Source organism: Echinops telfairi, unplaced genomic scaffold, assembly GCF_000313985.2.
Source record: "Echinops telfairi isolate 266 unplaced genomic scaffold, ASM31398v2 ScPeMD7_8;HRSCAF=38, whole genome shotgun sequence".
Lineage (NCBI taxonomy): Eukaryota > Metazoa > Chordata > Mammalia > Afrosoricida > Tenrecidae > Echinops > Echinops telfairi.
In genome coordinates, this window is record NW_022103905.1 from 13,710,684 (window position 1) to 13,724,982 (window position 14,299).

General features: G+C 43.5%; 1 protein-coding gene across 1 annotated transcript in view; it reads right to left on the reverse strand.

The window, feature by feature from the left end:
• DNAAF4 (dynein axonemal assembly factor 4) overlaps nt 1–14,299 on the reverse strand; it is a 57,112-nt gene that overhangs the window by 10,135 nt on the left and 32,678 nt on the right. Inside the window, exon 7 of the mRNA XM_030884511.2 lies at nt 1,244–1,397. Coding sequence (XP_030740371.1) covers nt 1,244–1,397 — 154 coding nt within the window. The remainder of the gene's footprint in view (nt 1–1,243; nt 1,398–14,299) is intronic.

Genomic DNA, 14,299 nt, shown 5'->3' on the forward strand with positions numbered 1-14,299 from the left:
GCTTATCTTAGTCTGATTAGGACGTCTTCAGACCCAGTCAAAGCAGTGGTTTCCCAAGGGATCTGGTAGGCCCGCGAAATTCAAGGCCGAGGGGTCAACTCAGATTAGGACAACTGCTTTTTTGGATTCCAAAATTATTTTAGAATTTTTCCTTTGTTTCTTACTCTTTCGGGACACAGGAAAATCATAGGGGTTCATTAAAAAGTCTTTTAAAAAATTAAAAACTGTATTGATGAGAAAACACCCAGAAAATATGCATCAAGAAATTTTTTGCCCCTCCTGATACCCGTGCTGATCCTTCAAGGATAGCAAAAGCTGTCCTACAAGCATTTTGTTGGGAAACCTTACCCCATCCACCCCATAGGCCTAATTTTGCCCCTTAAAACTTCCTTTTGTTCCTAAAACTCAAAGAAAACATAAAAGAAACACGAGTTCCTCCAGGATACCCAAACTGCCACATTGACATGGTGCAAACTGACAAACGCAGAATTCTCTGGAAGTGGCTAAAGATACGGAAACACTGCCTTCAGACAAGTGTAACTCGAGACAGAGGTATGTCCACAAACAATACCTTCAATTTTGATATTTTTGTTCAATGTTTCTAGGATGTTTTAGCAATATTTTTTTATTTACCCTCATATTAAATTTGCTTCAGTCTATCAATCTTCAAACCTGTAAAGTTATACTGTACTTTTTTTTCCAGTGAACTTCAACTGATATAAAGGAAATACAGCAAAAGTTGACAGGGGGAATTTAATCTGACTTGACAATCTCACGAAAAATTAGTCCCTTGATGATTACAAGAAAAGTAATAGGATGATGTTTTAAAAAGCAAGATAGAATGTACAAATGTGCTTGACACAATGGATGTATGTATGGTCTGTGATAAGAATTGTACGAACCCCCAATAAAATGATTTAAAAAAAAAAAGCAAGATAGGACTCAAGCAGAAAGCAAATGCCTTGAGAATGATGATGGTAACAAATGTACAAATGTGCTTGACACAATGGATGGAAGTATGGATTATGATAAGAGTTCTACGAGCCCCAGGCAAAATGATTTTTTAAAAACTTAAAAAATAAAATTTAAATTAAAAAAAGCAAGATGATGCTTAAAGTCCTGTATCTTAAGTATTTCAAATTAATAGAGGAGAAATTGGCCTGATTTAAACCAATAAGAAGATCACAATTTAAAACACTATATATAAATGCATAGATACACACACACATAGGTAGGACTGTACCTTAGAAGAATCTTCAATGGCCTTGTGCAAGTTTTTCAGTTTCAGGTGGCAAGCAGCTCGATTCAAATACAATAATGGAATCTTATTATTTAGTCTTATGGCTAAGTTGTATGCATTAATAGCTGCCAAATAGTTTTCTGTGGCAAACAATTTGCTAATGAGACAAAAACAAAAAAGAAAAACATTGTAACATTGAAACAGAAACACAGAAAAACAATACTGAATCACATTTGGCAAGGGCCGGCTTGCCTCCCTACGTACTCCCTGTACACTGAACACATTGACTGTACTGCCTTGGCCTCTCCTCCACACATACCAGATCAAGGAGTATGGGTGGGACTGACCTTACTACCACACCAGGGTCGACCAGGACAGGCTTAAACAGTAGGCAAGATGCATCCTCTTTGCTACAGTGACTAGGCTTGTGACCTAGATTGTCAGTCTATTCAGGGTGAAGTCTGGGAGTCTGGTTCAAAGAAAAAAGTCCGTTGCCATTCAGTCTCTTCTGACTTCCAGCAGCCCCATATGCTGCGGGGCAGAACGGCACTCAGTGATTTCCAGGTAGATTGGTAGGCCTCTCTTCAGGCACCCGGGAAGGATCAGTTTGAATTGCCAAGTTTTCTGCTATGAGTTGAGCACCTCCCAGTTTTGAGAACAAAATACTGTACTGTATTGAGAAAACATCTCCCCCTGCTGGATGTAAATGGATAAAGCACATAGAGCAAATTGTTGCTGACTATTAAGACAGAAGCCCTGGTGCTATACTGATTACCCACTGGGATACTAACCACAAGGTCAGCTAACCCCGCAAGGTCAGCGGTTTGAAATGACCAACTGCTCTGCAGGAGAAGGTTGAGGCTTTCTACTCCCGTAAAGAGTTACAGTCCACGGAATTCAGGGCAGACAACCCCCTCAGGAACAGTAATGGGAGTAGCAATACCATGAGCGTAGGGGGAAGGTGTGGGGGAAAGGGTGAGAAAAGTGGGAACTGATCGTAATGATTGACAAATAATTACCCCCCTCCAGGGGGACAAATAACAGAAACATGGGTGAAGGAAGACAGCAAACGGTGTAAGACATAAAAATAATAATCATTTATCATTTCTCAAGGGTTCATGAGTGTGGGGGAGGGAGGGAAAAAAAGAGGAGCTGATATCAAGGGCTCAACTAGAAAGAAAATGTTTTTTAAATGATGATAGCAACATATGTACAGATGTGATACAATTGTATGGATTGCAACATATGTACAAATATGATTGATATAATTTATGGATTGATACAATTGTATGGATTGTAAGAGCCCACAATAAAATGATTTTTTTTTAGAAAGAGTTAGTCTTGGAAATCCATGGGGCAGTTCTCTCCCATTCTAAAGGCTCATTATGAGTCGGAATTGACTGGGTCAGAGTGAGTTTTGTTTTGTTTTATAATTACCATGGGATGAGATAACGTTAGAAGAAAGCTGAGACTGTGGAAATATGGGGGCTGGGGGACAAAAGGAAATTGAGCCCTTGGGAACACACCAAAGCTGCTGAATCAAGCTTTACATGAAATGCAAAATGTCATTGGCTTTTTGATTATGCAATGTAATAAATTATTTTTAGGATAAAAGCCATTTAACATCATTTTCTTGTTTGTATTTTTTTTGGGGGGGATTCTAATATATTCTGCCAGGTAAATGTACTAAATTTCTTTTCAAATAATGAATTCATCAAGGTCAAAAGTGTTGACACTAGGTCTCCAGTTCATACACATATGGGATTATTGCAAACAAAATGTGTTTAATACCGTCTCTGCAATCACTGGGTGGCTGCAGACAAGCTCTCTCCGTAACACACTTCTCAGTCTTGTTAGAGTGCATTTAAAACAGCCAAACAAATCTGTGGTTTCTGATCTTTTCTTTCTTACTCTCTATTTTTATCTTTATATTATTATTATTTTCTTCTTTCTAGTTTTGTTTTGTTCTTTATTTTTCTTTTGGGTTTCCCAGCTCGCAAAGACTCAGGAATGACAAGTTCTCCCGCATGTTGGGTGGGCGTAGCTTTGTATGCTTTATCTTCAGGAGCAAGTTCGCAAAACAGGGCAAGGTCACAGAAGCAGAACAGGCAGGGATTTCTAGTGCAGGTGATAGTAAAGGAGGGAGGGGGTCGTGGGGGGTGTGTTCTGGGAAGGAGGAAGTACAGAGGGTGAGGCGGTGGGTTTCACTTCCAAAGATTAAAATTCCATATTAGGATTTTCCTTACATTTGAACTGATGGTGATGATGTACATAGGACTCTTTTAAAAGTGATTTAACTATGGAAGTGTATGATATATGAATACTATATCAAGAAAACTACTAAAAAAACAAAGAAAAAGACACCAAACTTGACCAACGGTTACGATGGTTGGAGGAAAGTTTTTGCTTAGGAGGTGTAGTTACGTAATTTCACGTCAACGTGAAGATAGACAAAAGTGTAGGGGGGGTAGCCAACCTGTCAATCAGGTCACAGCCTAAAGCTCGCCTGCGCAAGCGCTTTCTGGTCAGTATTTCTGTGCGTGTTTGTTCTGTCTCCTTTGTCTTGTTTGTCTTTCTGGACACTAAGGACCAGCAAACTCATACGGGAACATAGGGTCCATACGGCTCCGGGCAGGGGGTTATGCTGTCCCCCTAGTACCAAGAGGAGCTGGAAATAACTGCCTTTCCCCTGGGGGGTGCAACGATAAGGCCAGTGTCTCTCTGTATCTATCTTCCCTCTCATATGGCCTACAGCCTTTTGCCTTTGTGTTGACTTCCTGGGGTTTCTGCCGCTGGCAGGGCTGCTGGCACTGGGCCTGGGAGTCACTGCACCTTCTGACCGGGCTAGAACGCAGAGTGAGTCTGAGCATCTTCTACCTGTGTGTGTGTTTCGTGCTGGCAGTTCTGCGGTGCCTGCTCTCAGACCTTATCTAAAATCCGCTCCCTCCTGAAGGAAGGCCTCCGACAGCCCTCCAATCAGCCGGCCACAAAGCCAGCCCCCCATCCCTAGCTTCCTGTGGTGTCTTTCACTGTCACCGACCCAAGGTCCTGCCTGCTGGTTAAAGCCACAGGCCTGCGCCAGGGAACCTTCCTGTTCTGGGGAGTCCAGGACTCTCCCACTGGGCCCCTGGCTCTGACCGGGATGCCTCTCAGGGTTACCGGGCCACCTCCTGACTGACGGGTGCGGACCGGGACCAGGAGACGTCCTTCTCCTCTGACCGTACCCCTTGCAGTTTAAGACGCCATGGAAAGCTTACTCTCTAAGTCTCCCAGGGACAGTCCCTTGGGATGCCTGCCTCCTGACCAATCTCACTGAACTGGGCCTGGCTCCGGATATTCACCCTCAGCGTCTCGTCCTCTTCTGTAACCAAGTGCGGCCACAATACCAATTAGACAAGGGGTCACACTGCCCAGAAAACGCTACTTTCAATCTCAATATTTTCCACGAACTCAACAACTTCTGTCACCAAACCCCAACATGGCCTAAGATTCCGTATATTCCAGCTTTTCTTTTTCTTTATCCGCTCCAATTCCTCTCTTTGCATCTCTTGCCAACCTGCACAAGGACTTTTGGCTCAATTCCCGGCATAGGCACTCCCCCAAATCGAGGCAACTCTACCTCCGACACCTGTCACCTCCCCAAAGCCAAACTGTCAACTCCCCAGAGTGTGTCTCTCTCTCTCTCTCTCTCCATCCAAGCTAGCTCCCTGCTCAGCTTCCTCTGAAGCAGCACCCGCAACCTCCTCAGTCGCAGCCTGTGTGAGAAGCGGCTGGGTATTTTCTCACGGGACCCTACCACCTATCTTAAGAACTTCCGACTCCTCACCCAAGCCTATGACTTAACCTGGCATAATCTTTATGTAGTCCTCACTTCTACCCTTACCCCTGACGAGCGGGAGCAGGCCACTACAGCTGCCCAGCAGCATGCAGACCAGGTCCACCTCACAGATGCCACCATGCCCGTAGGCCCTCAGGCAGCTCCTAGGGAGGAGCCAGCTTGGACTTAGCAAACAGATACCCAAGCTGGACAAGAAGGCAAGGCTAGCCGAAACCGCATGATATGACGTTTGCTGGCCGGCTTGCTTGAAAACCATCTCTCATAAAGCAGTTAACTTTGACAAGCTGCAAGAAGTTACTTAGCATCCAGATTAAAAACCTGCGGCTTTTCTTTCACGCTTGACTGAGGCCTTAGCCCAGTACACTAGGTTAGACCCCGCCTCTCCAGTCACTCACTTTATAACTCAGTCAGCTATTAATATTTTTAAAAAACTTAAAAAGGCCAAGGGTGGCCCTCAGACCCCCATCCGTGACCAGGTAAACCTGGCATCTAAAGTTTTTAACGTCCGGGAGGAGAGGGCGGAGGAGAGGGCTGAGGCAGTGCATGAGTTCCAAGCATGGCAGCACACTCTCCAGGGGCCCAGTCTTTGATTGCCGCGCTGAGGCCAGCTAGAGAAAGGGGTCCGAAGACATCAGGAAACAACGCTCCTAACCACACCTCTCACTGTCCGCCACCTGGACCTTGCTTTAAGCGTAGCCAGGAGGACATTGGGCTAAGCACTGCCCGAAGTCCCAACCACCCAGCAAGCCTTGCCCTGTGTGCGGTCAACAGGGCCACTGGAGAAACGACTGCCCTCGGCACCTAGCCGCAGAGGAACGGTCCCTCTGAACCCGATCTGCCATTGGCACTGCTCAGCCTGGCCACCGACAGCGATTAAAGATTCCCAGACTCAACGATCCCAGTAACCATCGCTGAGCCTCAAACGACAATCAGGGTAGCGGGCAAGCCAGTCTCTTTTTCAGTGAACATGGGGGCTACCTTCTCGGTTCTCCCTTCTCGGGCCCTTCGTCTCCTTCCCAGGTCACAGTTGTGGGTTAGAGGGCAAGCCCTCACAACCCTTAGCAACCCCACCTTTGTTTCTAGGTGTAGGGAACTCCCCCCTCTCTCATTCCGTCCTAATAATGCTATTACTGGGTAGGGATCTCCTTCCCAAGCTTGAAGTTAGTCTCCAATGGAACCGTTTCTTACCCACTTCTCCTTCCCCAATATCCTTTTTGTTCTCGCTTTCCGCCACTGAGCCGCCACCCACACCCTCCTCTTCTCCGCTGCCATGCTACATAAACCCAGAAGTGTGGGACACTTCCTGACCTGTTGTTGTGAGACATCACCAGCTTGTTTTATTCTTCTCAAACACCCTTCCACTTTCCCTCCTCGTCCCCAGCTTCCAATCTCCCTCCCTCACATTAAGGCCTGAAACCTATCATCGAAAGCCTCCTAACTAGCCAACTCATTGTGCCTGCTCACTCTCCATAACACCCTTATCCGGCCTGTTACTAATAACTGTCTTGTCACACAGGGCAATAATAAGGCCGACACTATTGCCAGAAACCTAACCGCCAACCCAACTCCAATTCTCCACTTCACCACCCCCTCCTTGTCATTGCCCAGTGCCCACCCACAGCTAGTCTGTTACTTCACAAATCAGGATGAAGGTGGCTTTTCTCTAAATAAACTTTGCAGACATAATATAACTGCTAATACACCAGCTCATTCTTACACTCCTATATTCATTACAACAACTCGTTCCTACACTCACATTCTTACACCCCTGTGTTCATTATTCATACAACATTCACTTACATTCCGTACACATGCCTGCACACACTCACACGCCCATGTGCCCACTCACACTAATTGGTACAAACTCACTTATGTTCATGCATCCGCATGCCCACGGCTGCACACTCACCCATTAGGGCACAGCATACTCCAAGCACAGAAGTTTAACAAACAATTCCAAATGGTCATAAACTCCACCTCAAAGTCTCGCACCTCTTTGCAGCAACAACCTACATCCCTGGCACAGATAACCCTTCAAAACCGTCGTGCATTAAATCTGGTAACAGCTATCAAAAGGGTATGTACACTATATCAATAGGTCGGAGGTGGCTAAATAAAACGTTAAAGCGCTCTGCACCATGGCCAATGAAATCAGAAAACGTCAGCTCTTCCTCATGGTTTCAAAATCCTGTCATAGCCTGGATTATGCCCCTCGTTGGGCCTCTGATAATAATCTGTGTACTATTACTTTTAGCTCCTTGTGTGTTTACATTTCTGGAGGAATGGATAAAGGCCATCTCCAACCTGACCTTCAACCAGCTCTTGATTCACCCCTATAGTCTGCTGCTGACCAGCCCAGGCCCCAAATTTCCCAGCTCTTAATTTCCCCCCACCTCATCACCCAATCTCAGCAGGAAGTAGTTAATGATAGATCACAATGCCCATCATCACTATTATTAAGAGTTTGGGATGTTTGGGTCGGGTGCAGCCCAAGGCAGCCCCTTGTACCAGCATCTCGAGAAAACAAGTGACCTGGCTGGATTTCTAAACACCTGAACTTCAAAGCACCTGCCTTCAGCCAGCGTTTCACAGAGCTTACCTCCCCGGACAGAACAAAGCCCCCCTCTCCCTAGCATTGTTTCCTAAGAACAAGATGACCTCCCAGGACAGAACACAGCCCCCCTCTCCCTAGCACTGTTTCCTAAGAACAAGATGACCTCCCAGGACAGAACACAGCCCCCCTCTCCCTAGCATTGTTTCCTGGGAACACCATGATTTACTGACAGGACGTCACCTGGCCCAAGACTTGCAATCAGAGCACAAAGAACCTCCCTTCCCCTTACGGGTTAATATGCCTGTAAGCTCATACCCTATATATGTCCTGCAGCCCCAGTACCAGGTGCGACTTCCATGACCTAACTCCTTGGGTCTTGGAACCCGCCCCGGAGGCTCAAGATGCCAGCATCCCTTTCCCTGCTTTTCCTTCCCTCCCGGGAGTTCTTTCCCTGCCTCAATAAAATTTTTCTCAACTTCACATTCCTGCCTAAATTCTATCTCTGTTCCGTGCCTCCATCTCCAATCTTTCAGTAATCATTGTACAACTCTTCTAGATATGACTGAATTACTGAACTGCGTGACATGTGGATGAAGTGCCAATAAAACTGTTTTTAAGAAATCTAAAAAAAACCAGTGATTTCTGAAGGAATCTGCTGGGTCAACTCAGAAAGTTCGAATGCCTACTTTTGGGACCCCCAAGGAGTAATCTTGAGACATCTTCCTGAAGGACATAGGATGATTACAAGGAGTTATTATGAAGAAGATGTAAGAAAATGGAAACTTCACTGGTGAGGAAAATGTTGCGTGGAGGAATTTTGTCCGCCCAGACACTTGACTGCAGCAAGCCTGTCCTAGAATAGCATTGGGAAACCTCAGTCCAATCACCCTATCTTGCCCTTCAGACTTCTTTTTGCTCCCCAAACTCAAGGGACATTTAAAGGGGCCATTCTTAGACGCTCTTAGGGATGTCCAAACTTCCGTTTGGGCATGTTGCAAGTTGATTTACAGCCTCAGAAGCCCTATATACGGTTGCCATGAGCCAGAATCCACTTGAAGGCAGCAGGCTACTGTTCGGACGTCAATGGAGGCACACTGACCAGCACAACACAATTCAGCACCACTCAGGTTAGAAGGAAAAAAAGACACTGTCTAATAACTAGCTATAATAAAACAGAATACACTGTAAGATATAAACAGGTAACTAACTGCACAAAGAAGCCAACTTATAAAATGGATTGTAAACTTATTCAAGTCAGGTAAATGGTGGAAGTATATGCTTTGATCTCCAAAGAGTCTCTACAAACATCAGGGCAAGCAAATTTGACAGATCTGTCCTAACAGTAGGCAGGTGCGAAAGGTCGCTGGGAAGTCATTTTCCAAGGGTCTCTAATGTTCCTGCCCATCTTTTATCAGAGGCACTGAGGCACATGCAGTGTTTATCCTAAACTATCTTTCCAAAGGTGTTTGTAAAATAGCTTTGGAAGACAGAGATAGTGTCTCCTTCCAGGACAAAGGGCATCACTGTTTAGTACTCACTATAATAAAGAGATCTCTCTTTGGGCAGGTTTGCTGGCCAAACCAAACTCCAAACTCAGGGCCATCCAGTCATCCAACTCCTTATAAAAGACTGGGCTTCTAAATCATGGTGTTTTCCAACTGTGGGGCAATCCTAATGTGTGCACAGACTCCCACGGGACCTGCTTCTGCATTGCTCCAACATTAACCTGAAGCTCATGTTTCTTGCTGTGCTGTCTCTGACCCAAGTCTCAAGCCTTCTTCCAGCATCCAGGAAATCCTCTCCCCCTGTTCTTGATAGGGTATGGGCTCAAAACTATGTACTGCAAAGAAACTCAGCTTAGCAAATAGAAACATGTACTGTCCAAGGAGCAAAGGGTAACAACGAGCACAAAAAGCCCAATGTAAACAGACATTCTGACAAGCAGATAGATTCAACAACAGAAAAGTTAGAAACAAAAGCAGGATTAATTGGGATGACAGAAAAAGCAAAGCAAAGCAATCTTAAAAGGCTGGAAGTAGGAAGGCAACAAAAACCTAGCACTTAGAATAAGAAGAGCATTCTGACACAGAAGTAATGGTAAAGATGACTTTATATAACAATACCAATAGGATCCTTGTGCTAGGCTGAGGAATTGTGTATCCTTAATTCCCTCTTACCTGGTGTCAGAATTGCTCTACCACATATGGTATACAAGTAGACTTAGTGTGAGTAAAGAAGGGATTTTATTTATTTAATTTTTATTTCATTTTATTTGGGGCTCCTACAACTCTTATCACAATCCACACATACATCCATTGCCTCACGTGCCTTTGTACATATGTTGCCATCATCATTTTCAAAGCATTTTCTTTCTACTTGAGCCCTTGGTATCAGCTCCTCATTTTTCCCCTCCTTCTTCCTCCCTCCCTCATGAACCCCTGATAATTTATAAATTATTATTTCCCCATACCCCCTTGTTTATTGTCCATCCCCCTGGGAGGAGGTTATGGGTAGGTCTTTGTGATCAGTTTCCCTTTCTCCCCCCACCTTCCCCTTCCCCTCCTAGTATGGCTACTCTCAATATTGGTCCCGAGGAGTTTATCTGTCCTATATTCCCTGTGCTGTGTTTCCAGCTCTTATCTGTACCCATGTACATGCTCTGGTCTACGCAGATTTGTAAGGTAGAATTAGGGTCATGATAGTGAAGGGGGGAGCGGGGGAGCATTAATGAACCAGAGAAAAGCTGTGTATTTCATCGGTGCTACAAGAAGGGATTTTAAGAATGGAGCCAACACAGAGGCTGACAAAATTTATGTTAAAAATCAAATACAAATTAATGTCAATGGGACAGAACAACAGCTCATCTCCCTTATATGATGACAGTCTATAAGGGTAGCTATTAAAGTTATTTACAAATTCTGAATCATGTAAAACAATAAAATAATATCATACCATGCACATACCTACAATTAGGGCATCTAGGCTCTGTTTTATGACATGTTCTCAGTAAAAAAACTATCTGATACCATGTTAATTGGAAAAGGAAATACTTTTACAAGCAAACAAAATTGCCTAAGTCATGTATATAACTTTCTGAAAGATACAATTGACATGTAAAATGAAGACATCATAGTAGAAGACCAGGTAAAGAAAAGCAACACCATGCTATAGCTTTTTCTAATCATCGAATTTTGGATAGCTATACTTCCCTCGACGGTTTTCTAAAACACACTCACTGCCATCGAGTCAAACTGACTCATTGAGACCCCTGTGAGCTTCCAAGACTGTAACTTTACAGGAGCAGAAAGCCCAGTCTTTCTCCCACTTCTGTTTGTGAAACAAGGTGGCCCACAGGGTTAAGCAGAAGAAGGACAGGTGAGCTGTTCTTGCCTGGATAAATACACAAGATTACTATAAAATAAAGTCTCTAGAGATAAGAAAATTTCATTCTTGGCTTTTAATTTAACATGCTGCCACTACAATAAGGATGAACCTTGAAAACACTGCGCTAAGTGATCAATCATAAAAGGACAAATATTATGTAATCTTATACAAATGAAATAAATAGAATAAGCAAAGTTATAGAGATCAAAATGTTATTAACGGTATCAGGGGCAGGGATGAGAGGGGCATCATTGTTCAGGAAGGTGAATGTCTATAAACAGTGATGAAAATTTGGTAACAGTTATTGTTGAAGGTTGAAAAACATGATAAATGCGGTCGGTATCATTAAATTGCATGCATGAAAAACACAGAATGGGAATATGTCATGCTATATGTATTCTAAAAGCAATTTTTAAAAATTAATATGTTGCTTCTCAATTGCTTATATTGATTTTATTTCAACTTTTTTTACTGCACCACATTGCTCGACAGCAGATGTTCTCCCATTCTAATCGTTCTTACTTTTTATTGTTTATTTGGCACTGTGATTAATCAAGCCTGCACTCTGTTTCTCTGGGTGCTACTGGTTGCTAAGTTTTTTTACCTCTTCTCATTCTCAACTTTCTTTCTTTTCTCTTATTTTGCTATTCTTTTTCTACCTTGCTGGAGGAAATATGGTACAAAATGGTACAAAAACAAGAACAGACTATGGTAATTACAAAACACCAGCCACACCTGACTATCCCAAAATACACTTACACATCAGCTTACTATTAAACATTGCTTAATATTCGAAATTATATCATTAGTATATCATAAATAAAGCCAGATCAGGCACTGCTTGGGACCGTTAGTTTCAACACTGTAATAATGGTGCCTAAAGAAAACCTTTCTAAAAATGCCCACCAACTGTCTTATCCTTAGGCACTGCCTCCCTTGTCCCCATGTCAACATCCTACTTATGGACCTTTCCTATCTTAATCCTCTGCCACTTCTTCACACCTTCTTTGGACTTCCTCAATTCCTAATTCTGTCACAATTGACTCTACCATCCAATCTTATCCTTAAAATAAACCTAGCTCTTCCCCAGGGCAGTGCTATCTCTACCACTACCCCCTAGGTAAGCTCCCTCACGCCTCCATGTGCCATATTCCACGCCAAGACCAAACTCACTGCCAGTGAGTTGACTCATAGCAACCCTATTAGACAGGGTAGAATTGCCCCCTGTGAGTTTCCAAGATTGTACTTTTTTATAGGAGTAGAATGCCTGTCTTTCAACCTCAGAGAGGCAGGGGGTTTCAAATTGCTGACCTTGAAGTTAGCAGCCCATGGGTAACCACTACGCCACCAGGGTGCCTCTCTAACCACATTAAGATTATAGAAATTGGCATTCTCCTGACTCACCTCTGCTAGCTCCTAGCTGTAACTCCTTATTTATGTGAAAGTCATAGTCATTTGGGGCTCAAGATATCGATTCCTCTAGCTTTCTAACCACTGTCAAATGCTACCCCGTTTCCCCGAAAATAAGACAGCGTCTTGTATTAATTTTTGCTCCCAAAGATGTGCTAGGTCTTATTTTCAGGGGACATCTTATTTTTCCATGAAGAAGAATACGGTACACATTTATTGTTTATTGTTTTATTAAAAGAGACCTCGCACTTCCTGTCTGCTCCAGCTGCGCTGCAGCCAACAGTGAGCTGTGTGGCGGCACCCGCCGCTACAGTCTAGAGTCCAGAGTTATGGTAGCTTCGGGGAGGTCTTATTTTCGGGGTGATGCCTTATATTTCAGCAAGAGGCAAAACTGTAAGTAGGTCTTATTTGGGAGAATGTCTTACTTTCAGGGAAACATGGTAGCTGTTTAAGATCACTCCTCCTTCATTCCTTGAAAGCTTTGGAACCTAACAGATGTTTGTTAGTTGCTATCAGCTCAGTTCAAACTCACATTGACCCTATGTACAAATGAACAAAAATGTTAAGTAGCTAGATTTAGGGACAGGGGGGTTATCCCTCCCATGCCTGCAAAGGCCCCCATAGAGGAGGTTGGAAAGAAATCAGGCAACCATTGAACACCTATGAGAAACCCAAACTGTGCATGCACAAACTAGGACCCCGTAGGCCCAGGTAAAACCAATCCCTTGGGCACACCCACCTTAGGTACCAGCAAATGACATCACACAAGTGGGCCTAACTTTGCCAATGAGGTCAACCAAGACCTTCAACCACACCTCCCCCAGCCAGAGGGCGAGATAAAGGCAGGAAGCACAACCCTGCACCAGTTTTGGCAGCTTCTTTGAAATTTGCTCAGCATACAGATTGAATAAGTATAGCGAAAGGATACAATCCTGATGCACACCTTTCCTAATTTTAAAGCATTCCTTTCTGTTCGAATGCCTCTTGGTATATATAGAGGCCCCTCATGAGCACAATGAAGTGTTCTAGAATTCCCATTAATATGTTAGCCACAGATTGTTATGGTCCATACAATAGAATGCCATTTCACAGTCAATAAAACACAGGTCAACATTTTTTCTGGTATTCCTTGGTTTCAGCCAAGATCCCTTTAATATCAGCAATGATATCCTTTGCTCCATGGCCTCTTCTGAATCCAGCTTGAATTTCGGGCAGCTCCATGTCTATGGACTGCTGTGACTATTTTCTCATTATCTTCAGCCAAATGTTACTTGTGTATGATATTAATGTTACTGTTCACGTATTTTTGCATTCTGTTAAATAAGCTTTCTATGGAATGGGCAAAAATATGGATCTCTTCCAGTCGGTTGGTATTCCAAATTTCTTGGCATAGACTAGCACGTGCTTCCAGCACCGCGCCGGTTTTCTGAAATATTTTGATTGGTCCATTCCTGAAGCCTTGTTTTGCACTAATAGCCTCAAAACAGCTTGAACTTCTTACTTAACGACCGCCAGTTCTTGACCACATGCTACGTTTTGAAATGGTTGAATGTTCACCCTTCCTTGGGGGAAAGGAATCTGTGTATTCTTTCCATTTTCTACTAATGCTTCCTGTAGTGCTCAATAGTTTGCACAGAGAGTCTTTCATATTGCAATTTGATGCTGAATTTTTCCTTCAGTTCTTTCAGCTTAAGATATGTTGAGCTGAGATCTGCTGAGTGTTCTCCTCTTTTGATTTTCTAACTCCAGGTCTTTGCCCATTTCATTATAATATTTTACTTAGTCTTCTCAAGCTACCATTTGAACATTTCTGTTTAGCTTTCTAATATCATCATCTCTTCCAATAGCTTTAGCTACTCTACATTCAACAGCA